Source organism: Diachasma alloeum, unplaced genomic scaffold (assembly GCF_001412515.2).
Source record: "Diachasma alloeum isolate Michigan unplaced genomic scaffold, Dall2.0 Dall_scaffold_00947, whole genome shotgun sequence".
NCBI classification, from domain to species: domain Eukaryota; kingdom Metazoa; phylum Arthropoda; class Insecta; order Hymenoptera; family Braconidae; genus Diachasma; species Diachasma alloeum.
The window spans coordinates 105,101-129,428 of NW_021681064.1; the positions used below are offsets into that span (position 1 = coordinate 105,101).

Consider the following 24,328-nt stretch of genomic DNA (forward strand, 5'->3'; position numbering starts at 1 on the left):
AGGTTTTCGAATATTTATGTGTATTCAAAGTCCCTCAATCAACCCAAATATCAATTTTTACAAAGTTTACTGGAACCTCTGGATGACATAAAGTATTATCCATTCTCAGAGAATGAGGAAGTTGTCTCGGTAGATAATGCAAAAAGACATTCACTGTTCATATTCGACGATGTGGCATGCGAGAAACAAAATAATATCCAGGAATATTTTTGTATGGGAAGACATAAAAATGTTGACAGTTTCTATTTGTGTCAGTCATATGCTCGCATCCCAAAACATTTGGTGCGTGATAATGTCAATTTTCTCGTATTATTTAAAGACGACGAAATGAATTTGAGACATATTTATAATGATCATGTGAACACAGATATGTCATTCGAGAAATTCAAAGAATTGTGCTCAGCCTGTTGGAAAGACAATTATACTTTTCTAGTTATTGATAAAGATAGTGACGTTGATGGGGGTCGATATAGGAAAAATTTCGATTGTTTCATTCGAATAAATAACAGTTGTGGGAGGAAGAAGTAAACAGTTGTGAGATAGATTCCAGNTCCAGGAATATTTTTGTATGGGAAGACATAAAAATGTTGACAGTTTCTATTTGTGTCAGTCATATGCTCGCATCCCAAAACATTTGGTGCGTGATAATGTCAATTTTCTCGTATTATTTAAAGACGACGAAATGAATTTGAGACATATTTATAATGATCATGTGAACACAGATATGTCATTCGAGAAATTCAAAGAATTGTGCTCAGCCTGTTGGAAAGACAATAATACTTTTCTAGTTATCGATGAAGACAGTGACATTGATGGGGATCGATATAGGAAAAATTTCGATTGTTTCATTCAAATAAATAACAGTTGTGGGAGGAAGAAGTAAACAATTGTGAGATAGATTCCAGCGAGTCAACATGCCTCCCCACATGGGTGAATTATCCAAACAACAAGAGCTTTTACGTCAAATTTCTAATGCACGAAAAGCTATTCAACGGAAACATGACTTGTTGAAATTAGGCAGAGAGAATGTTGATGAAGCAGTGAATGAAGTTCTCAAACCCATTCTGAGACCGCTTCAGGAATTAGCCGTTCGAAATGTGAAATCATTCGATGACAGTAGACAAAAACTTGAATTGCCTGATGATAGAAACAATCCATTGATTACAAGAATCAACGAAAACTCAGATATAGGAGTACCCCAAAGACACCAAAGCAGGTATTGTCGAGTAGAGATGCATCTGAAGACAGTTATGGGACTACAGCTGACGATTCTTCATTTGCTTACACTTTGAATGAGACTATCATTCCATCCTTAGGAAATTCACATGATGCTACTATACTTCCAGCCATTGGCAGCTCACGTACTCTGTGTAAAAGTTCAAAGTCCAGCACTAAAGAGATAGACACAGAAGAAGATGCCAACACTTTTGGAGGGAAATATTTGGTACAAATCAACACAACAAAATGGGACAAGGCTTATGGTGTTCGCAAACTTACACATAATTTTATGATTGGAGACTCCCATATTTTTTGAGGATGAATTTATTAAAGTAAAAACCATGAAATATGCTTGTACTGAGGGATTATTGGAGCTTCTTTTCATGAAAAATCCTGATAGCACTAATTAGTGAGAGTTATATTCATGCATATAAGAATATCATACTTGCAACTAATGGGCATCAAAAAAATTATAAATCTCGCGGAGGCATCCGAGAGCTGAAGGGTGAGAAATATGACCTTTATGAGAGCTCAGCGACTCAGCAGAGTGGACTACATTTATTGGGATGATCCAAATGAACTTGTGGACCGTCTTCGATTACTAGTGGCATCACAAAGAGCTGGAAATCCTAGTCATGATAACGAAATTATATCAATTATCGAAGAACTTCGCGAGGCGGGAATTATATATTAGAGTATGCACATTGCCATCTGTTGTCATTTGCGAAATGAGTGTTGACGTGTTTGGTCGNTTACTAGTGGCATCACAAAGAGCTGGAAATCCGAGTCATGATAACGAAATTATATCAATTATCGAAGAACTTCGCGAGGCGGGAATTATATATTAGAGTATGCACATTGCCATCTGTTGTCATTTGCGAAATTAGTGTTGACGTGTTTGGTCGCCACTTAACGTCTGATAGTGGCTGCTACAATCGAGCCCCACCCGGCGTTAGTTATAAACTAACTGCAGATGGTAATTATAATCTTCAGGATAAAAGGCTGAGTAATGTTGCAACACCAGTGGACCCGCACGATGCTGTAATACTAGAGACTTTAAATATAAAAATTAACGAATTGCAAATTGATATAAAACGCAAGTGTGCGGATATTAATAGAAGAATTGGTAGGTTAATGAGACTGGTGGAAAGAATACCGAACGATCCCAAAAATGTCGGAGAATAAATTGGATGTTGTGACAGAATTACATCGTCCAGCACGAAGAAATTATCTTCGGCGACGAGTCAACATTCGTGATCTGGATGAAACATGGCAGGCAGGTGGATATGACAGCTTACGCGAAAGGCAATAATGGAAATAGTTTTTTGCTCACTGTAATCGATATTTTTTCCAAGTTTGGTTTGGCTGAGCCGATAAAAAGAAAAAATGCTCAGGATGTTACGAGAGCTATGAGTTCTATCCTCCAACGGGGGTGTGTGCTGAAACATTTGCATGTTGATGGTGGGAAAGAATTCTACAATTCTGAATTTCAAGCATCAGTGATAGAATATAATATCAATTGTAACGAACATGTGGGGATGTTCGTTAGGAACACTAAAAACGATCTGTAAACAGCGAGACTCCTACAACGTTGAATTAAAATTCGTGAGTAAGAATCCAAGAGCGAGCGAGTGAGAGCCCCTTATCCACTTCCGAGTTGCTTATTTTCGGTTAAAGTTATCGGTTCCGTTTATTAGTAAGGATTAGTAATTACGCGTCTTTGAGGGCCCAGAAAAATTATCGTGAAGAAGGGCCAACATTATAGAGTCATCCGGTTCTTTTTATGGGGTTCACCCTATTGCTAATCTTGCGGGTAATCGAATAGGTCCGGCTGAAATGCCGGCGCTCCAATTTCGTTGGATTTTCAGGGGTTAATTGGTTACGTTTTTGTTTTGGGTGGAAGGTCGTTCGGAGCGAGTGCAACCATCGTCTCCAACGAATTGCCAGGTTGCCTTTGGGTTTTTGATGAGAGAAACGAGTTGAGCAGGAATTAGTAGTGAAGTTATAACAAGTGCCGGTAACTTGTCTTTTAACCCCGAAAATCCCGGAGATCCGATCCGTGGGAAGCGCCAAAGACCCTTCGTAATTATCCGAACGATAAACAGTTCGGCCTAGTCTCGCGTAATAATTAATAAAAAGGAACTAGTTTTGTGTTAGGTGATTAGAGAAGAGTTAGGTGAGATTTGAATAATCGCGCCAGGTCGTGAGAGTCGCGATTAATTGTCGTTAGATTCGCACCTTCGAGGGGCGTGTCCGCACCAATCAAAATTCGGGTGATTGAGCGGTGAATTCCGCGCTCTGAGGTGTCTCGAGACGCTCGTGAGTTCGGCAGTTCGGCGTTGGCCCTTGACCTCACCAGAACTAGTGCCAGTACAGTGCCTATCTTAGGAATTAGAGTGCCTATATTTGGATAAGTGTATCTACACGATGGCGAAGAACACCCCAAAGAGGGGTAAGAAACCCAAAGTGAGTTTTTAGTTCGGTTTATTTATTTTTCCGAATTCATTTCGGCTTTTAGTTATTCGACTACGGGGTCTTCAGCCCCGTACGTCGCATTTTATTCCGTTAAAACGGTGATTGTGACGCTTAATCCAAATTGTGAGGTGCCGATTCCCCCCTTTTTTCACTCATGATTGGGTGGTTTTCATGATTTTTGGTGGGTTATTCAAGGGGATAATTACTCCCGTTTAATTGCCAGAGCGCGTCCATTCCCGTTATACGTGGGCTTTTGCGCGTAAGAAATTCCACTCGTGTTTGAATTGAGTTGGTTCGCGTAGATAGTTAATTAAAATTAAAGTTTGTGGATCAATGTGTTCGGGGGGCTTCCCTGAGTAATTTATCTCAGGGTTTCCGAAAATTCGCTCTGCCGATTTCCGGATATTCCATTTTTGGTTTTTATGGATTTCCAGCCCATTCTCGCTGGCGTGTACGCCGTGTTTCTCGAGGGGGAATTCCCCCCGACTCTCGACTCCCCCTCAGATACTCATCCACGTTTACACGTGGCTATTCTCGCTTCACGCGAGCCTTTTAGCGTTTAGAATTCCGCTCGGGGATTAATGAACCTGGGGCGGCTAATTGTTTAGGAAAAATTATTTTTTTGGTATTGTTGTCTTCGGTAGACTCTCCCGGACATTTTGTCTCAGGGTCCGTAATTTTTGACTCTGCCATTTTCGAGTTATGGCAAGTTGAGTTTTACGGAATTTCAGCCGTTTTGGCTGGTACGAAAAATCGATGGTGGAATACGTTCTCCTCTCTCTCGCTCCCATTGTCGCCCGCATACCTTTCCCCCCAATTCTCGGAATTCTCGAGTATTTAGGGATTAGCGTGTATTTCTACTCTCCCTAAATGTTTATTTCGGCATATTTGAGGTATTTATCGGTGATATTAATTTCTTCGAATATTTTTGTCAGATTAGACTATTTTCTATCAGAGTACGGAATTAATATTATTGTTAGTATTGTTAGTTATTAATTGTAGATTTTTTTCTTTTTTTAAAATATTCTTTTTTGGGAGAATTGAAATGTCTTTTTTTGTGAAAAATTGGTGATTCTCATATCTCAATAGTGAAACACGTAAGAACCATGTTGATTTCTTTTCCTTTTTTTTTGTAGTTTTGGCCACCCAATACCCGTCTCCACCTGAAATCCACCCCTCTCTCCACAACCTAGCACACTGAGCGAACCCAGGACCGTTACCTTTCCCCAGAAATCTAGTTTTCTCCCTTTTTGTGTAAATTTTTGAGGTTTTGGAATCAATTAGAATTGGTTTTGTAGAATCATCCGGTTTGGTAATTCCGGCTAAAAATTACCTGGCCCCTATAGATTTTTGTATTTTTGAGTTTAACTAGATGNCTTTTGTAGTATCATCCGGTTTAGTAATTCCGGCTAAAAATTACCTGGCGCCTATAGATTTTTGTATTTTTGAGTTTAACTAGATGAAGGGGAAGAAGGGCGAAGGTAATAGGCATTTTTAACCCCCATACGAAAATGTCACGTTACACAATTTATATTCCACATTCAGTAATTTGCAGGCGTCCATATGTGAAAGATTTAATCGAACACTGAAGAGTAAAATATGGCTACAGTTCAGTTTGCGTGGAAATTACAAGTGGATTGATGTTACCAGAGCTCATACGTGAATATAACCATAGAAAACATCGAACCATTGGTATGAGGCCTGCTGATGTAACAACAGAAAATACAAACAAATTACGCCTTATTTACGCCGACTTTCGTGTGAACAGTAGAAGACCGAAATTTCGCGTGGGTGATAAAGTTCGTATAAGCAAAGCAAAACATGTTTTTAGGAAGGATATACCCCCAATTGGACTACGGAAATATTCACTATTCGAGAAATTAATAACACCAATCCCATCACATAAGCTAAAGGATTATAAAAATGACTTAATTAGTGGCAATTTCTATGAGGAAGAATTACTGAAGACGAAACATCCAGATATATATCTCGTAGAAAGAGGGGTCACGTGACGCTTTTGGCACGTTTGGAGTGGTTTTGGTTGTCTCTCATTTATTTGTGCAAATTCCTGTGGAAAATCGAAATAAGTGCCTACTTTCTGTAAAAGTTGAGTGTAGCTAAGTGGAATGCTGCCTACAAGCGATAAAAAATTGACTTTTTGGTGAATATAGTGACAAATGAGACAATATTTTGAGCGCCATCAGCGGAGAGGGTAGATTGCCGGGCCTCGCAGCAACAACAATCCCTCACAATCTGAATTTAATTGCTGCGTACAGGTGTCTAGTGTGTCCTCGTCTCGGGCTGAGTATCCTGAAATATGCTTTAATCCGGGCATGAGTAACCTCATAAAGCCAAGTAGACTGACTGCTTCCCACAACATAGCCCCAGCCACTTCTAGCATTGTAATTGGGGCAGTTGAATGCCCACTTGGGCCCAGGCCAATAACTCCATCCACATCGCCTTCGGGTCCGTCGTTGTTCCATGCTTCGACTCCAAAACTGGTCCAAGTAAATAGTGAAGTAACCCAGGGCTCTCCACGACACCCAACTCAAGCCATGGTGATCTCCAGGTTCAGTAGTACCTCAAGCTCCAGTCGAGAAGGAGAAGCACCCAGTCAAGAAAAGTGCGCGAAAAGGGAGAAAATCCAAGGCTGAAAGCCATTTTAAGTGTGCAGCAAAGGACAGAGACACTCCAATTACAAAGATTTGGAATAGAGGAGTTAGCAGAGACCGTGAGCGTCTGGGGACTGATCCCGCAATTCAGTATCGCGTTGAATAAAAAATACGCAAGGTACTAAAACCCACAACAGGATTTATTTATCCAGCAGAGCCAGCATATTCTCCTCTAGCTGCTGCACCCGTATGTGCCTCTCTGTCTTTCACCACTAACTCTCACATTGAAATGGGTGAACAGGCCACAATTATGGATATAGTTTTATCCGCCATCCAAGGTGTTATACACATCGTTAAACAAGCAGATGCAACTGAATGAATTAAAACATGAGGAAAGATGGAAAGAAGTAGAGCGCAGATTGGCATCGCTGGAGGACGAGCAGACGAGGGAGTCAAGGCTACCACAGGTAGAGGTGCTGCGCCAGGAGCTTATCCAAGTTATCAACGAACGTGCGGGGTCTAATAGCAGTCATAATGTCTCCCTGGCGTTTGCAAGCATTGCTAAAATGGAAGAAGATTTGTCGGCAAATATGAACAGGGCACTGGAAACGTTGGACGCCACGGAAAAGAGAGGTAAAAAGCTGAACCTGTTAATCAGTGGTGTGGTGGTAGAGAATGGGAACTTCGAGCAAGGAGTGAGAACATGACGTGACAAATTCAATGTTCGTGAGGAAATTAAGAAGGTTTTCGTGGTGGAGTCTCAGTTCAGGGCAATAGTAACGGTTGACAGCTGGAACACGAAATTAAAAATCCTGAAGAGCAAAAAGGAGATTCTGGCCAATTCCAGGGTGTATATAGACCCAGATCTCACCCAGCGTGAGTAGAAAATTACAGCAAAATTGAGAGCTGTTGCTAAGGAAAAGAGGAAGGAGAGGTGCAGAGTTTATATGTCGTTTCTGAGAATTCAAATCGACGATCAGTGGTTCAAATGGGATGAATTCAAGGATAAGCTCGTAGTCAGTGCTCCTCCTAAAGCCAGAGAAGGTAATCAAGCTCTCTCATTTCCTCACATGAATATTTCTCAATCCACCTCAGCAGTGGACCGAGGCCGTACCGAGCTTCCCCGGCCCAGAAACCTGTTGTAGTTTATCACTCTCTTATCACCCTCGCCTCTCTAGCTGATGTTGCTGCTGGCGCTGCTGTATGCAGCCCATCCTCGTCTGTCATTACGTCAATAACTTTTTGGAACTCCAACGGTCCTGGGAGGATTGCCATCTTTCTGGAATCTGCCGATAGCAGCATCATCTGTTTGTGTGAGACCTGGTTGCCCTCGGGGCCAGTGCATCTGGCAAAGCGTTGGGACAATTTCCAACACACATGGGTTCCGGCTGTCAGAGAAAAGCTGATCGGAAGGAGCAGTGGAGGTCTGGCTACCCTTATCCAGAAAGAGCTAGGGGTGAGCTCAGTGATTGAAGAGGATAAGTACTGGACTTTCAACGAAATCGACCTTGGCGATATTGTCTGTATCGTTGGGTCAGTATACTTCAGTCCCAGCATTGATGTGAGTGAGACCTTCTCCAGATTTCAAAGAACACTAGATAATATTTGCTGTATGTCAGAGGGAAACATTGTTATTGTGGGCGGGGATTTCAACTCCTGGGTGGCCGAGCACAACTCATGGCCTGATTAAGCTCTTGAGGACACTCAATTATTTTCTCACAGAGACTCTCGTCATAAAAAAGACAATGACAGAGGTAGATTGTGAGTCGAAATAATGGAAAGTTATAATTTTGTTTTGTTAAGTGGCAGAGTTATGGGCGACTACCCAGGAAACTTTACGTACGTCTCAGCGGTTGGAGCAAGTGTGGTGGATTTAGTTTGGGTAAGCTATGCGGAGGCGCATTTGATAAATAATCTTTCAGTAAGTCATCAGACTACTCTATCGGATCATTTTCCCATCACTGTCTCGTTTAAGTCCGCCGAAAAACTAAGCCCCTGGGGCGAAATTACAGTTAAAAAAACAAAGATACCAAATTGGTCAATTGAGAAAGCTAATGATTTTCGTTCCGTTATGGAGAATTCCCGGAACGCTTCTGTTGATTTTGTGACGGCCTCAGTGGATTTTATTTATGATAATTTAATTGTAGCTATAAGAGAATGTGCCTTTGAGCTGGAAATGTGCAAAACAATTATCTCGCCACCGCTCAAAAAAAAAAAACTGCAAATTGGTATGATAAAGAATGTGTAAAGTCTCAGCTGGAAGTGGATAACTGTTACAAACAACTGCTAGAGTCAAATTTTGAGAATGATACTAGAGCGAATTTTGTAGCACTCAGAAAAAAGCACTGTAACTTTTTGAAATATAAAAAAACAATTGTATTATGATGATATTACCACCCGTTTGTCTCCACCAAGTTTTCTGATGAATCCAATTGTATATCATGTAACGTAGAAGTAAGTAAAAATGACTCTGTCCTCCATTTTATTGCCTTGTGTCCTACTTTTGAGAATCTGAGAACCTTTTGGCTTCCTGAGTTGGTAGATGTTAATCACGATAGTGTAAATATTATAGAAAATAGGAAAACCTTGTTAATATTTCTAATTAGTAGCCATGAAAATGTAATGGATAAAGCTAGAAGACTGTATCACTTCTTAACAAATGCAATTAAGCTAAGAAATTTTTATTATGAGCTCATTGAGGAGGCGGGTGTTGATTCCCTACCAGCTGTCCAATTATTAATTTATTGTATCTAGCTTTTCATATTTATTTTCCCACGAGATTGTAACTGTAAAATAAACAAAACACTTCTATGTATTCTCTTATGTATCCCCCCCTGCCATAGGGAGTTCCCTGAGGGGCAGGTATGAAAATAAATTTAAAAAAAAAAATATCTCGTAGAAAAAGTTTTGAAAAAAAATGGAAACAGACATTATGTTAAATGGCTGGGATTCGATAGCAGTCATAATAGTTGGATAAATATTGGACAATAAAAAAATGGGGACGGGGGGTAGCGAGAGCTATATCAGCTCATCTTTAAAATCATCAATTTAGTGTGTTTGTTGAGCTAGACAACATGATCGTGAAGGTTATTATGTTACAAGTCCTCGCGGTGACACTCTGTCAGACTGTCGATTTCCTGAACACGGGAATTCATAGCCAAAGCGGTTTGCATTATGAAGTGGCAGGAAGAGTGCGTTTCACTACTGCAGAGTGGCGTCTTACAACTTACATTGTTACATTGACTTGAGAAAATTCATTTCTCAGAGACCGTTGGTAACACGAGAAATGCTCGAAAACATGAATCAAACATGTAAATACCATGCTGAGGATGAAAAATATGTGACCGTTCTCTAAGCGGAAAATCTGTTGATGAAAGAGGAGAATGTGGAAAAATACATCAACCAATTCCTCTTTTTCATGAATGAATCGATGAGTGAAAAGAAATATGTACCCTCAGAATTCCTTGGGATCATTTCAGAGACATTCTTTAGATCATTGAATGAAACTCAACTTAATTATGAACACATAATAAATAAAACAAATGATAATTCTCTACTACACATAATTCAAGCAGGATTGCACCATCTGCATGATGAACTTGATGAAATGAAGAACCGGACGGCAGTAAGTCTCGCAGCTCTTCATGATGCTATCAAGTTAATTGAGGAGTTAGCCAAAAACGGATCTTTTTGTGGTCAACCATATCAAACTATGATGAATCGAATGAGAGATTGGTCTGAACATTTGATAATGGAGTTGGATAATTATCAATATACTTTGCAGACAATCATCGACGCTGTGTATTTAGCAAAGGCGGGAGTGGTTCACCCGGAATTATTCACATACGAGATACTTGAGAATGCTATCAATCACTTCATCACAACAAATCAGGATCGATCATTGGTTTTTCCTCTGTCGAGTGAACAATTGCACTCTGAAAAATTAATGAAAATTTCCAAGACAAATGTTGGTTTTGAGGAGGCAAAATTGATAGTAGTTCTGAATATTCCATTATTGAAGCCAACAGTTTACTACCTGTACAAAATGTATCCATATCCTACGGCTCAAGTGTTCGGCCACCGCCAAGGGTCAGCGTACATTCAACCTAGGGGCGACTATCTGCTGCTTAGCCAATATCATTATACCATGGCACGCTCCAAAAACATTGCCGAATGCTTGACCACAGATGATCATACTATACTGATCATAATATACTGATGTATATTTGTCAACTGAAGTACCCATTCTATGATGCTACTTCTCAACCAATTTGTGAGGCTGCAATGTTTATGACTGGTAGACAACTTTCACCTCTTGCTAATTGTAGTATCAAACTGAGACCTACCTTTGCGTCATATTGGAAGCAAACTAAAAGGGGGTGGCTATACTCAGTGCCCGAGAGAGAGGAGGTTAATTTTTCATGTGGAGGCGAATGGAGAGATGCAATGAATATCTCAGGCGCAGGTATTCTTCAAGTCAAGACAGGATGTGAGGCTTATACATCATATGCAACCATGATTGGATATCAACCATTTGTAGAGATATCAGCGGAATATATCACTGCTAGAAATCTCAATGTTACACAGATGGTGCAAAAATACGTTGAATTTCTCCCACACTATTATGTAGAAATAGATGAGTTTTTATATGAGTGGAAAAAGGAAAAAAAATTTTTTATTTTTATTTTATCGCCCTTTCTTCTTTACAAGTTATTTACAATATCTGTTTTTAAATCCGTAAGGCAAAGTATCTGTTGTATTTGGCAGGAGAATGTGCTTATCATCGTGCCAACTCAGAGCTAGTTTTGTTTGATTAATTGTGAACACATCATGTTTGAAGGATCTGATCATATTTTGCGACATCCGAACAGTTTTATGCTGGTCCAAGCAGGTTTTATAGTCGTCAAATGTGATACGCTTCAACGTTGATTTTTTCACTCCTTTGGCCCGCGATTTTTCCCGATCTTCACCAGACACCTTAAAGCTGTACATTTTCGCGTGAAGACCCACGAACTTAGTCATGACGTTACCATGATTCTCGTCTTTCATTAAACCTAATTTCTTCTTATTCTTCAGAGGTATATTATATACATTATTTGTTGGATAATCTGAAGTGTCGAATTTATCGATATCATTTTTCATAATGTCATAAATATCCTCCACTTTAAAATGATAAATAAGACTATCAGTGTCTATGTACAATAGTTTTGCTCTATCCTTAAAAGTATTTTTTATATAATTATAGTGAAAATCGTAAATGTATGTTTTAGAAATGTCTAGATTACTACGTATATTGGCTTATTAAATTTAATTTTTGTACTACTCATTTGAATTATTACCAAATCCTTATCCAAGATAATACTGCTATGAAAGTTGGGTTTCGATATCTAACTCTCCGCACCCCATTGTCCCTTCCAATTTGAAACTAGTTTTACATCCACATGTTTTCTACCGTTCTCCATTGTTTTTCCAAAAATCGCATTATTCATTAATTGATAAAAAAAAATTTCAAAGTCATTCTGGGAATTTTTCCGGTAATTGGTATTTAAATCAATATATTTTTTCAACTATAGGCTCTGAGAGAACTTCAAGATTCTATGAATCCTAGTAATTTTCAAGTCCAAAGTACAATATTGTTTTCAATTCGTATAATGAATGACATAATTTTTTTTTTTAGTTTAACGTCGTCAATAATTTTGGTAACTTGGACCGTTTGGGGAAATTATATGCTCTGGGCACTATGGTAAATCTTTATACTCTTCATGCAATTCCTGTGGGTACTCCAGGTCAACCTCCAGGATGTATCCAGTCTCTGAGTCATCTGAAATCTTCAGGACGTTGAGGGATGACCAATTTTCCAGCCAACAGAAGTTCCCATTCGGCAAATGATGACTCATTGCTGCTCCATATAAGTTATTTACATCCAGATACATCAAATACGATTTTTCTTCTTCAGGGTTATACTCATCAGCTCCCATGTAGTGGTTATTTGCCCTTGCATATCGGTTTGAACACTGCGACAATCCCCCTCTAATGCCTTTCTCAATGAAAAGGCGCATCTCAATGAAAAGGCACATCTCAATGAAAAGGCGAAAAGGATCTTGGAATAATTCCAATTGAACTCCAGTGATTTTTAACATTGCATCAAACGCCAGCCCTGGCGCTGTATAATAATGAAGGGGATCCAAGTTGTATGAGGCGAAACAACTCCATCGAAATTTCTCGAAAATATCGGCCAGCAACAAGACGTCAGTTTTCAGATATAAATCCGCGTATTCACCGAATGTCTTGATGTCGAAATTTCTCCATACATCACATGCATGATTGTAATCTTTATCTGATATATTCTCATCATTCAATTGAGAATAAAAGTCTTCTTTCCAAGGTAATTGGCATTCACTTAATTTCTCCCATGAATCTAAGTATTCGTATGGGAAAACTCCTTTGTGTGTAACGAGCAGGGATCGGCATAATCGTAATCGAGGATTATGATTAATGAATTACTTCATCAATTACATAATCTGAAGACAAAATTTTTTGATTATTCCGGTAATCAAGAATAAAATTGGAATATTCTCGATTACTTCGTTAATCGGCAATCAAAGTCGGCAATAACCGATTAAATTGATTAACCAATAATTGACATTTCAATTATTTGATTTATCTGATTAATATTCAATCACATCCGGTAAATATATGATTATTTATGTAAACATTAATCGAAGCTGGAGATTATTCGATTTTTTAATTAACCACTACTCGAGAATCTGATTTTTTCAGTTTTATAAGCAATCAGTAATTGAAATTCACGATTATTCGATTACTTAATCAATTATTCATTGACAATGAAAAATACTTGAATACTAAAAGAATTATGTATCAGGATTGTGTGTATATTTAATGTTTTTTGGATTCGTGTATTCATTTATTATGAGTGCTGATCTTGTGGTAGTGGTTAGACACTCCACCGTATAGTGGAAATAAAATCTCTTGATAGCATAACATAACACAATACATTTTTTTTTCAACATTAATGATAATTTTCCAATAATTTTCAACAAGGCACATTACCGAATCATCTCGGATACTAACAAAAAAAATAGATTCTTGATTCTCATCATTAACAAAAACAGAACTAAATAGAAATTTCCCTCTTTGAACTAACAAAAAAATATCATAAATGACTAACAAACAAAATTATATGTCAAAATATGTCGCTTTTTCTAAAAAATTCTATTGATTTTCTTTGAAATTCTACAAGAATTCTATGAGATTTTTATTAAAATTCTATTGAAAAATTTCATTTTTTGCACCAATTCTATTAAAAATTCTGCGATTTTCCTATTCATTTGTTAATAGATATTTGTTCATAGAATAAAGCCGATGAAGGTCGATTTTTCTATATAACTTATTCTTTTGGAATTCTTCTTATGTGAATTTTNATTGAGAATAAAAGTCTTCTTTCCAAGGTAATTGGCATTCACTTAATTTCTCCCATGAATCTAAGTATTCGTATGGGAAAACTCCTTTGTGTGTAACGAGCAGGGATCGGCATAATCGTAATCGAGGATTATGATTAATGAATTACTTCATCAATTACATAATCTGAAGACAAAATTTTTTGATTATTCCGGTAATCAAGAATAAAATTGGAATATTCTCGATTACTTCGTTAATCGGCAATCAAAGTCGGCAATAACCGATTAAATTGATTAACCAATAATTGACATTTCAATTATTTGATTTATCTGATTAATATTCAATCACATCCGGTAAATATATGATTATTTATGTAAACATTAATCGAAGCTGGAGATTATTCGATTTTTTAATTAACCACTACTCGAGAATCTGATTTTTTCAGTTTTATAAGCAATCAGTAATTGAAATTCACGATTATTCGATTACTTAATCAATTATTCATTGACAATGAAAAATACTTGAATACTAAAAGAATTATGTATCAGGATTGTGTGTATATTTAATGTTTTTTGGATTCGTGTATTCATTTATTATGAGTGCTGATCTTGTGGTAGTGGTTAGACACTCCACCGTATAGTGGAAATAAAATCTCTTGATAGCATAACATAACACAATACATTTTTTTTTCAACATTAATGATAATTTTCCAATAATTTTCAACAAGGCACATTACCGAATCATCTCGGATACTAACAAAAAAAATAGATTCTTGATTCTCATCATTAACAAAAACAGAACTAAATAGAAATTTCCCTCTTTGAACTAACAAAAAAATATCATAAATGACTAACAAACAAAATTATATGTCAAAATATGTCGCTTTTTCTAAAAAATTCTATTGATTTTCTTTGAAATTCTACAAGAATTCTATGAGATTTTTATTAAAATTCTATTGAAAAATTTCATTTTTTGCACCAATTCTATTAAAAATTCTGCGATTTTCCTATTCATTTGTTAATAGATATTTGTTCATAGAATAAAGCCGATGAAGGTCGATTTTTCTATATAACTTATTCTTTTGGAATTCTTCTTATGTGAATTTTTGGGAATTTTCCAAGTTTTATTTTGTGATTTTATTATGAGGAACAAATGAAATAAAAAAAATTTGATTGCATTTGATATGATAAAACGGAAAAAATCATGACATTAAATTTAAAAAATATAATAAAAAAAGTCTTCCTGCCTCATTTTTCCTAAAAACTTGAGTATTTAGTAATCTGATAGAGTAATCGATTAAGTTTCAGTTCTGAATACGAATTATTCAATCAAAGAAGTCTTCAGTTGAATTAACGTGTAATCAAATATTTTTTGTCAGATTAACGCTTAATTAATTAATCAAATAATTTCTCAGTCAAATCAACGCTTAATGAAATAATTAAATATTTTTTGTAATTGATTGACGATTGGTGGAGTAATTCATCAATACAACTTGCGATTGATGAATTATTAAGTAATCAACCATATTTACGTTATGATTATCAATTGATTAAATATTCAAGAGTTTTGAGTCCTGATTGCCGATTTGTCTTGTAATCAAAAAATCAATGGAGAGATTNCCAATAATTGACATTTCAATTATTTGATTTATCTGATTAATATTCAATCACATCCGGTAAATATATGATTATTTATGTAAACATTAATCGAAGCTGGAGATTATTCGATTTTTTAATTAACCACTACTCGAGAATCTGATTTTTTCAGTTTTATAAGCAATCAGTAATTGAAATTCACGATTATTCGATTACTTAATCAATTATTCATTGACAATGAAAAATACTTGAATACTAAAAGAATTATGTATCAGGATTGTGTGTATATTTAATGTTTTTTGGATTCGTGTATTCATTTATTATGAGTGCTGATCTTGTGGTAGTGGTTAGACACTCCACCGTATAGTGGAAATAAAATCTCTTGATAGCATAACATAACACAATACATTTTTTTTTCAACATTAATGATAATTTTCCAATAATTTTCAACAAGGCACATTACCGAATCATCTCGGATACTAACAAAAAAAATAGATTCTTGATTCTCATCATTAACAAAAACAGAACTAAATAGAAATTTCCCTCTTTGAACTAACAAAAAAATATCATAAATGACTAACAAACAAAATTATATGTCAAAATATGTCGCTTTTTCTAAAAAATTCTATTGATTTTCTTTGAAATTCTACAAGAATTCTATGAGATTTTTATTAAAATTCTATTGAAAAATTTCATTTTTTGCACCAATTCTATTAAAAATTCTGCGATTTTCCTATTCATTTGTTAATAGATATTTGTTCATAGAATAAAGCCGATGAAGGTCGATTTTTCTATATAACTTATTCTTTTGGAATTCTTCTTATGTGAATTTTTGGGAATTTTCCAAGTTTTATTTTGTGATTTTATTATGAGGAACAAATGAAATAAAAAAAATTTGATTGCATTTGATATGATAAAACGGAAAAAATCATGACATTAAATTTAAAAAATATAATAAAAAAAGTCTTCCTGCCTCATTTTTCCTAAAAACTTGAGTATTTAGTAATCTGATAGAGTAATCGATTAAGTTTCAGTTCTGAATACGAATTATTCAATCAAAGAAGTCTTCAGTTGAATTAACGTGTAATCAAATATTTTTTGTCAGATTAACGCTTAATTAATTAATCAAATAATTTCTCAGTCAAATCAACGCTTAATGAAATAATTAAATATTTTTTGTAATTGATTGACGATTGGTGGAGTAATTCATCAATACAACTTGCGATTGATGAATTATTAAGTAATCAACCATATTTACGTTATGATTATCAATTGATTAAATATTCAAGAGTTTTGAGTCCTGATTGCCGATTTGTCTTGTAATCAAAAAATCAATGGAGAGATTAATGGATTGAAAATATAATCATCAATCTGAGCTGTAATCATTACCAAAGTAATGGTTAATGCCGATGCCTGGTAACGAGTTCGAATTGCCGTTTTTGAAGGTAATGACTGGCTGTGATCCTCTTTTTTTCATCCTCTAAATATGACGAAAGTTTATCAATACTGCTTGCCATAAAACGGAATGAGTCAATGAATCTCAAGTGGACTCTTGTCGATTTGACCGATTTTGTGAAGGAAACGTATTTCTCGTTATTAATTGGGAGTAATGTCACTGCGCCTTGGAATTGTTTTGCTACAGATTTAATAAAAAAATGTGAGTCATAATCTGACAAATTGTGAAAAACTACTGGGATTACACACGATTCCATGTAATTCAGATTGTTGCGTCGCAACATGTTTTTTTTTATAAGAACAATTTATTCAACAACTTTTAAGAAAAGAAAATTTCATTAAATATTTTCGAAAGGAGAAAAATATCTTCCAAATACTCGAGACCTTCCGCTAGGCACAAACAAAATCATAAATAACACTCGAAATACTTGAGAGAAACGTGAAATCTCGAAAACCGAGACAAAATCACGTACAGACAATTTTCGAACAAAGAACTTTTTTTATATCTCGAGTTGAAATCCTCAAACCAGAAATTTCCCAATTTTTCGTGCGCCTTTACCCAGACGCAGCCCTTTAGGTGGTCCGTCGAGTGGTCAACACGTGTGCAACACTCGCCCTCAACGCGTACCGAGGCGCTTTCCCTTTTTTTTTGTACATCCACTTTTCCTTGTCACTTTACTTGACCAATTGCAACCCAAGAAAGTGTCAACGGCTTTTCCAACCAATAGAAATCCCTTTTGAAATCCCTTCCATTTTTGCAAGGCAAACGCTAAGTAACTTCTCCTGAAATTCTCCAAGTTCAGTTCACACCCACGGGTCCAAGTATTCACATCGCGAAATATTCTCAAGTCCTAGCTAAGGTGGCAAGTCAAGTCAATTTAAATAATTCAAAGACTAAAGATATTTTATAAGACTAGCGTAAAATAGAATAAGTGTTTGTGGAATTAAATAGTGGTTAAAGTGACTCAACGCATTTATTCATTTATTAAAAACATNTCTGATTTTTTCAGTTTTATAAGCAATCAGTAATTGAAATTCACGATTATTCGATTNTGTGAAGGAAACGTATTTCTCGTTATTAATTGGGAGTAATGTCACTGCGCCTTGGAATTGTTTTGCTACAGATTTAATAAAAAAATGTGAGTCATAATCTGACAAATTGTGAAAAACTACTGGGATTACACACGATTCCATGTAATTCAGATTGTTGCGTCGCAACATGTTTTTTTTTATAAGAACAATTTATTCAACAACTTTTAAGAAAAGAAAATTTCATTAAATATTTTCGAAAGGAGAAAAATATCTTCCAAATACTCGAGACCTTCCGCTAGGCACAAACAAAATCATAAATAACACTCGAAATACTTGAGAGAAACGTGAAATCTCGAAAACCGAGACAAAATCACGTACAGACAATTTTCGAACAAAGAACTTTTTTTATATCTCGAGTTGAAATCCTCAAACCAGAAATTTCCCAATTTTTCGTGCGCCTTTACCCAGACGCAGCCCTTTAGGTGGTCCGTCGAGTGGTCAACACGTGTGCAACACTCGCCCTCAACGCGTACCGAGGCGCTTTCCCTTTTTTTTTGTACATCCACTTTTCCTTGTCACTTTACTTGACCAATTGCAACCCAAGAAAGTGTCAACGGCTTTTCCAACCAATAGAAATCCCTTTTGAAATCCCTTCCATTTTTGCAAGGCAAACGCTAAGTAACTTCTCCTGAAATTCTCCAAGTTCAGTTCACACCCACGGGTCCAAGTATTCACATCGCGAAATATTCTCAAGTCCTAGCTAAGGTGGCAAGTCAAGTCAATTTAAATAATTCAAAGACTAAAGATATTTTATAAGACTAGCGTAAAATAGAATAAGTGTTTGTGGAATTAAATAGTGGTTAAAGTGACTCAACGCATTTATTCATTTATTAAAAACATTCATTCATCCTAATTAAAAAATACAAACACTAGCTAGGTGAAAATACGGTAGCTTAGCAGTTCTCGTTTTCTCGTAGTGAGACTCCACGTCAGTCGTATCGGACTTTACGCACCCGATAAGGTAAATAATAACTTCACTGCAGAACGAGACATTAAAATGGTTCTTCGAGCCGGATTGTCTTAAAATCCAATCAAGCCATAAACATTCAGTTCATAAATAAACACTTGTGACATTACTCATGACTTTTGTGCAGTGGAGTTGAAGTGAAATAAATCAAAACGCCTAACGACGGTAACGATGCTATCGTTGAAAATAATGCAGCAACTGTCGCCAGAATCACCGAGTTGGCGAGAAAAATGCCACGGTGGAAAGGCCGTACGACAGTGGCAAAGAAACAATTAAAATTATTTGCCTCCAAAAGTACTGTCGACGTTACAGCGGTGGAGGAGAGTATGTCGAAGTATATCAATAATTTTGCTCAATTTGAAACCCTCATGGACGAGCAGGATGACCTAGACCCACAAGGAGAATATCACTCATTGACAGGTCGCTTTGCAATTGAAAGTGATTATCTGGAGGTTCTCCAGGAAGCGGAGGTAGTTAAAGGCGTATGCCTGAGCCTCCCCATAAGGAGAACCTCAGAAGCTTCAGAACGCTCCTATGCCAGTTCATCGACCTCTTCAGGGTCCATCAAAGGAAAACTTCCAGATCCTAAACTGCCTACATTTTGGGGAGATGTCACTCAATACATGTCTTTCAAGATCAACTTCAACTCAGTCGTTGCAAAGCATCGTGAATTAAACAAATCGGACATGCTCAATTATTTAATATCGGGGTTGAAGGGAGAAGCAGTGCGCAAAGTACAAATGCTCTCAATTTCAGACGAGAATTATAACCGAGCTTGGCAAATTCTCGACAAAGCGTATTCAGATACACGAGTCATTGTATCCAGACACCTTCACCAGCTGTTGAAAATGCCTCAGCAAGAGAAGGAAGTTGTAGAAGGCTTGGCTAAACTAGTTGACAGTACGCGCCAACACATGGAGTCCGGAAACGGATTAAATATCGTCGTAGGTGATCAGCTGATAGTGGCACTATTGGAACAAAAATTAGCTAAGGTCACTACTGATGCCTGGGATGACAAGCAAGAGCGCGGGGTGCTTCCTCAACTGGAGGACATGCTGGATTTTCTCACGCGACGTGGTTCGAGACTTCAAACACGCAACAAGGAAAAAATTGGAATAGCGACAGAGTCTTCGACCAAGTCAAATCATAAGCACAAAAGAGAACAATCGAAAATTTATGCATTTAATTCAACCACTGGTAAATCGTGTCAAGCATGTGATGAAACCTTCCATGCTCTCTTCAAATGCAATAAATTCAGAGATTTATCAGTGGAACAACGCATAAAAATTGCAAAACAATCAAATGTATGCCTCAACTGTCTCAACAAACACAAGGGTGAGTGCAAATACGGGGGCTGCAGACATTGTCCAGAGAAACATAATTCTCTATTGCATTCAGAGTCAATGGGTGAACGAGAGTCTCTCACAGCCATGAAAGCTCAAATCTCATCGAATCAAGTCATGACCACCGCCATTGTGAACATGGTGAGTCAATCAAATCAATCAATTCCCTGTCGAGTTCTATTGGACACCGGCGCAACGGCCAATTTCATCACAGAAGAGCTCGCAGTGAAACTCAATCTACGAAAGAAGGCGTGTGTCATCCCTATCGATACATTAAGTGAGATGGCAACATACACTAAACACGTAGTTACTGCTACCATAACTTCGAGATACAATGGATTCAAGAAAGAGTGTACATTCCTGACGGTTCCAAGGATTTCGTCGCTGACTCAAAATTCATTAATACCCAGAGAGTCTGTGAGAATCCCATTTAATATTCATCTAGCAGATCCTGAGTTCTACAAGCCACCTCCAATAGATATCCTATTGGGCACTGAAGCAACACTCTCCTTACTCACCGTTGGGCAGATTGACCTGTCACCGCCAGAAGGTCCAGACTTATTCCTGCATAAAACCCAGTTGGGATGGATTCACGGTGGGGCAATTCAAAAGCAGCAAGGCTCAAACAAAATCCAATATCATCAAGCAAATGTCGACTTGGATCTACAAAAATTCTGGAAAATCGAAGAAATTTCAGACAAAAAGGTATATTCAGCTGGAGAGCAAAAGGCTGTGGAACACTTCAAGCATCATCACAGTCGGGACTCTACAGGGAGGTACACAGTAGCCCTCTCATTCAAGGAAAAACAGAATCTCTTGGGTAATTCTTATCGAATGGCTCTCAAACGTTTCCATTCTCTAGAACGCAAGTTTTCCAAGGATCCAGAGCTATTCGAACAATACTCAGCAAACATTGACAAGTATTTACGTTTGAATTATTTAACCAAGGTTAAAAACCCTGCGGACACGAAGTTTTATTTGCCGCACCATTCTGTAATCAAGAAAGACAGCATCAAAACCAAAGTCAGAGTTGTTTATGATGGCTCTGCGAAGACAACGACAGGTGTATCGCTGAATGAATCGTTGATGGTGGGACCAACACTTCAAGAAGACATCTTCTGGCTAATTCTCCATTTTCGCACTCATCAGTATGCACTGACAGGTGACATCGAAAAAATGTACCTGCAATTTGGAATCAGAGAAGAGGATCGCCGGTATCAGAGAATTTTGTGGAGAGATGAAGGTGGAGAAATCGCCGTATACGAGCTCAACAATGTCACCTTCGGACTCTCATCCTCACCGTATCAAGCTGTCCAATGTCTCCAACAACTTGCAGATGATGAGGCTCAACATCATCCTGTTGCTGGAACTGTTATGAAAAATCACATGTATGTTGATGACCTACTTTCAGGCTTCGATACAATACACGAAGCTAGGCAGGCTCGTGAAGAAATCTCTGCAATGCTCGCAAGGGGTGGGCTCAATATGAAGCATTGGGCATCCAATGAGCCCAAGCTGCTGGAAGGTCTACCTCAAGATGCTATACATCAAAAACTTCAATTGGATGATGGGTCGACGCTCAAGACACTGGGAGTGTATTGGGACGCACAGTCTGACTCTATCACGTACACAGTGAAGCCAGTATCTCCAGAAGAGAAAGTAACCAAGAGAGTCATCATGTCAGAAGTTGCTACAATTTATGATCCTCTGGGACTACTAGGTCCAGTCATTCTGACTGTTAAAACAATAATTCAAAAGCTCTGGAAGTCAAATTGGAGTTGGGACGAGTCTGTCCCTAACAGCATTCACACGGAATGGAATGCATATTGTGCTGAACTGAATCAGCTGAACGAGATTTAATTCCCACGCAAAATTTGTCCACCGAAGGGCAGAGAATTGCAACTGCATGGATTCAGTGGTGCAAGTGAAACAGGATATGGTGCTTGCATTTACATACGCTCAACAGACAATCAAGGAGTTGTGGAATCCACACTATTTTGTGCTAAATCAAAGGGAGCACCTGTGAAAAAAGTTGACATTCCTCACCTGGAATTATGTGGGGCTCTGCTGCTCTCCAAACTGTACCAGAGCGTCAAGTCAACTATTGAAATTCCCATCAAGAGAACTGTCTTCTGGTCTGATTCAATGATCACCTTGTACTGGATCAAGAAATCCACAGATTCTTTGAAAACATTTGTGGCCAATCAAGTTGCAGAAATTCAATCAACCACTCAGGGATGTGAATGGAAACATGTTCCTGGAGTTTGTAATCCAGCGGACGCCTTGTCTAGAGGTCAGTCCCCAACAGCATTTATGGGCAATTAACTCTGGAAAACTGGGCCATCCTGGCTGCTGGAGCCAGAGGACAACTGGCCAACTGCTCCTGTGACTGAGCCAACTGAGGATCCAGAGGCCAAGAGACTCACAGTGATGAGGACTTCCCTCATCGACACAACGCTCTTAGAGAAATACTCATCCATCAACAAAGTAAAAAGAATTATTCCCTACTTGTTGCGATTCAAAGTAAGCAACAAGTTCAAAGGTCCAGTGCAACTGGAAGAATTAATTAAAGCTGAGGAAACAATCATCAAGATGGTGCAATATCAATCTTTCCTCGAGAGCTTCATGACCTTCAAAATAAGGAACCAGTGGGAGACAAGAGTAAACTGCAAGGTCTGAATCCAGTACTCGACTCCAGTGGTATCATCAGAGTGGGTGGAAGGCTGAGCAAGTCAGAGCTTCCCTACGAGCAGAAATATCCCATTCTGTTGCCTAAAAATCATCACATTACTGAAATGATTGTCAGACATGCACACCAGGAGCATGCACATGCAGCAGTGTCAGCTACATTATATGCACTACGACGAAGATTTTGGAGTATGGGTGGACGCAATTACATTCGTCAACTCCTCTTCAAGTGCATTCCATGTATCAAGGCAAAGCCGCCCACTGTCGACTACATCATGGGTGACCTGCCACAGGCGCGGGTCACAAAAGCAAGATCCTTCCTCAATGTCGGAGTAGACTACTGCGGTTCCTTCATGGTGAAGGAGAAGCAACACCATAATCGAGGTCAGGTGAAAACATATGTTGCAGTTTTCGTTTGCCTGGTCACTAAGGCAATTCACCTGGAGCTGGTCAGTGGCATGACCACTGCAGGATTCATGGCAGCATTACGACGATTCATCGCTAGAAGAGGCAGGTGCCAACTCATTCAGTCAGACAACGGGACCAATTTCGTTGGCGCAAACAACGAAATGACTGAACTAGTCGAAACACTTCGATCGGAAGCCCACAATAAGGAGGTGGCTGCTTTCCTCAATGACAAGGGAATAAAATGGCGTTTCATCCCACCAGCAGCACCACATTTCGGTGGAATCTGGGAGGCCGCCGTTAAGTCATTTAAACACCACCTCAAGAGAGTTGTGGGCCCAGAATTGCTGACTTTTGAACAATTAAATACGTTCATCATCGAGATTGAATCAATTCTCAACTCTCGCCCACTCACACCAGTGTCATCAGACCCCAACGATTTGTTGGCACTAACACCAGGGCACTTCTTGATCGGAGAATCACTCACGAGTCTACCTGAGCACGATCTGAGGAAAGTACCCAACAATCGCCTCGACAATTGGGAGCTCATTCAAAAGATTCGCCAACACTTCTGGCAGAGATGGTACAAGGAGTACTTGAGTGAGCTAACGATGAGAAGGAAATGGAAGTCAGGCCAGCACTCAATCAAGGAAGGTGCACTGGTCATTCTGAAGGAAGACAACCTGCCACGCATGCATTGGAAGCTGGGGCGTATCATCGAGATTCATCCAGGCAATGACGGTATGGTCAGAGTGGCCACAATCAAAACAGCCAGTGGTATCCTGAAACGCACTGTGAAGAAGCTCTCTCCTCTTCCAGTGCCAGATAACGATAAAGAAAATTAAATCCGTAAAATTTCAAATCAATAATAACCATGAGATTGTTGATCGGTATGACCTCTCAAAGGTCCAGGATGTTGCGTCGCAACATGTTTTTTTTTTATAAGAACAATTTATTCAACAACTTTTAAGAAAAGAAAATTTCATTAAATATTTTCGAAAGGAGAAAAATCTCTTCCAAATACTCGAAACCTTCCGCTAGGCACAAACAAAATCATAA

The 24,328-nt window shown here is 38.0% G+C and overlaps 2 protein-coding genes across 2 annotated transcripts; both read left to right on the forward strand.

Moving 5' to 3' along the window:
* The first annotated feature begins 19,063 nt into the window (after positions 1–19,063).
* LOC107045475 lies at positions 19,064–22,036 on the forward strand. Its single transcript, XM_015267770.1, has one exon. The coding sequence runs from the start codon at positions 19,064–19,066 to the stop codon at positions 22,034–22,036; it is 2,973 nt and encodes a 990-aa protein (XP_015123256.1).
* A 391-nt stretch (positions 22,037–22,427) lies between these two features.
* On the forward strand, positions 22,428–24,114 carry LOC107045476. Its single transcript, XM_015267771.1, has 3 exons — positions 22,428–22,469; positions 22,535–22,699; positions 22,819–24,114. The coding sequence occupies exons 1-3, from the start codon at positions 22,428–22,430 to the stop codon at positions 24,112–24,114; spliced, it is 1,503 nt and encodes a 500-aa protein (XP_015123257.1).
* Positions 24,115–24,328: the final 214 nt, after the last annotated feature.

What these genes read in the sequence shown, in the direction of transcription:
- LOC107045475 (XM_015267770.1), top strand. Translation starts at nt 19,064, where the DNA reads ATGCCACGGTGGAAAGGCCGTACGACAGTGGCAAAGAAACAATTAAAA.
- LOC107045476 (XM_015267771.1), top strand. Translation starts at nt 22,428, where the DNA reads ATGTTCCTGGAGTTTGTAATCCAGCGGACGCCTTGTCTAGAG. An exon ending in AGCGGACGCCTTGTCTAGAG is followed by an intron (nt 22,470 to 22,534) that starts GTCAGTCCCCAA and finishes TGGCTGCTGGAG; the next exon opens with CCAGAGGACAACTGGCCAAC. An exon ending in CCTACTTGTTGCGATTCAAA is followed by an intron (nt 22,700 to 22,818) that starts GTAAGCAACAAG and finishes CTTCAAAATAAG; the next exon opens with GAACCAGTGGGAGACAAGAG.